General features: G+C 38.0%; 1 protein-coding gene across 1 annotated transcript; it reads right to left on the reverse strand.

Moving 5' to 3' along the window:
• Positions 1-156: 156 nt before the first annotated feature.
• Tsp_12332 (conserved hypothetical protein) lies at positions 157-548 on the reverse strand (the record flags this gene model as incomplete). The annotated part of the gene is made up of 2 exons (XM_003366128.1): positions 530-548; positions 157-319 (listed from the first exon to the last, which is right to left on the reverse strand). Coding segments are annotated over exons 1-2 (182 nt in total), but the record flags the coding sequence as incomplete, so codon positions are not given.
• Between the last annotated feature and the right edge of the window lie 580 nt (positions 549-1,128).

Genomic DNA, 1,128 nt, shown 5'->3' on the forward strand with positions numbered 1-1,128 from the left:
GGGTGACTGTGCGACTCGGAATCTTCAGAAAGTACTTTAATTGGTCCATCATCTAACGCTTGCTATGGAAGTGAGAAGAAGAAGAAGAGGAAGAAGAAGAAGGAGGAGGAGAGCAAAGGGAGGCTGATGAATTTCGACAAATTACCGCTTTCGTACGCGAAATGCATGAAGCTGAACGAACGGTCTCGAAGTCGACGTCGGCGGCGATCGAAGTCATCATCCCACAGTCGACATAGAAGAAGTACAGAAGATCGTAGACGAAGAAGAAGTAGATCAAGAAAACGAACGTCTCGATCGCGATCATCACGTTCCACCACTTCTACGCGTAGATATTATTCATCTAGACACCGAAGATCAAGATCGTAAATTATTCAGCTTCTTTTCCGCTGCATTCTCTAATGTTGTTTTGTGTAGCAAAATAAAGATTGCCGACTTTGTGGAAAAAATTAATAAGATTAAATTATCCTACTTCGAACAAAGCTATTTTTAAGCAAATCGAAGATGATGTATTTTTTTTACAAATATTTACTGTAATGATATTTGAACATCGTTTCAATGGAATTTAATGATGTGGGTCTGTTTTTACATCATTTGCAAAATTTGAATAAATAATTTTCCGAATAGACATTTCACAAACTTTGAATCAAAAAATTAAAGGGAACTGAATCATGCAGCGCTACCAGACACTGCAAACTGCAAGATGGACAGCGAATGTGACGCTGCAAGCAAAAGGAACAATAAAAAGAAGAGTATCCTTGTTTGATGTTTATTCATTAAAAAAAATTTCCATTCATCTAATCAGTAATGTTGGAAAATCTTTAGTTCGAACTTGAGGACCTTTTTGGTAGTGGACTGTATGTATTAATTATAGAATATCAATGACAACGGGTTTGACTAAGAATCGGTTTATTCAGAATAAAAACAGTGAGTAATACAATGTGATAGCAAGAGAAACGGTTCAGGCGGTGTTCGAGACGGTGTGTACCGTGTGATTTTGTTAATGTTGGTGTTAATGTTCCCTCCTCCCTCCGCACTTGTATTTATATCTTTTTCTTGACCTCACTCCGCGTCTGGTGACCTAGATTGTCGAAAAGTAATTAGAAGATCGGCTTGGTTGCGCAATCCCTT

The sequence above is a fragment of the Trichinella spiralis genome (genome assembly GCF_000181795.1).
Source record: "Trichinella spiralis strain ISS 195 chromosome Unknown Scfld6515, whole genome shotgun sequence".
Taxonomy (NCBI): domain Eukaryota; kingdom Metazoa; phylum Nematoda; class Enoplea; order Trichinellida; family Trichinellidae; genus Trichinella; species Trichinella spiralis.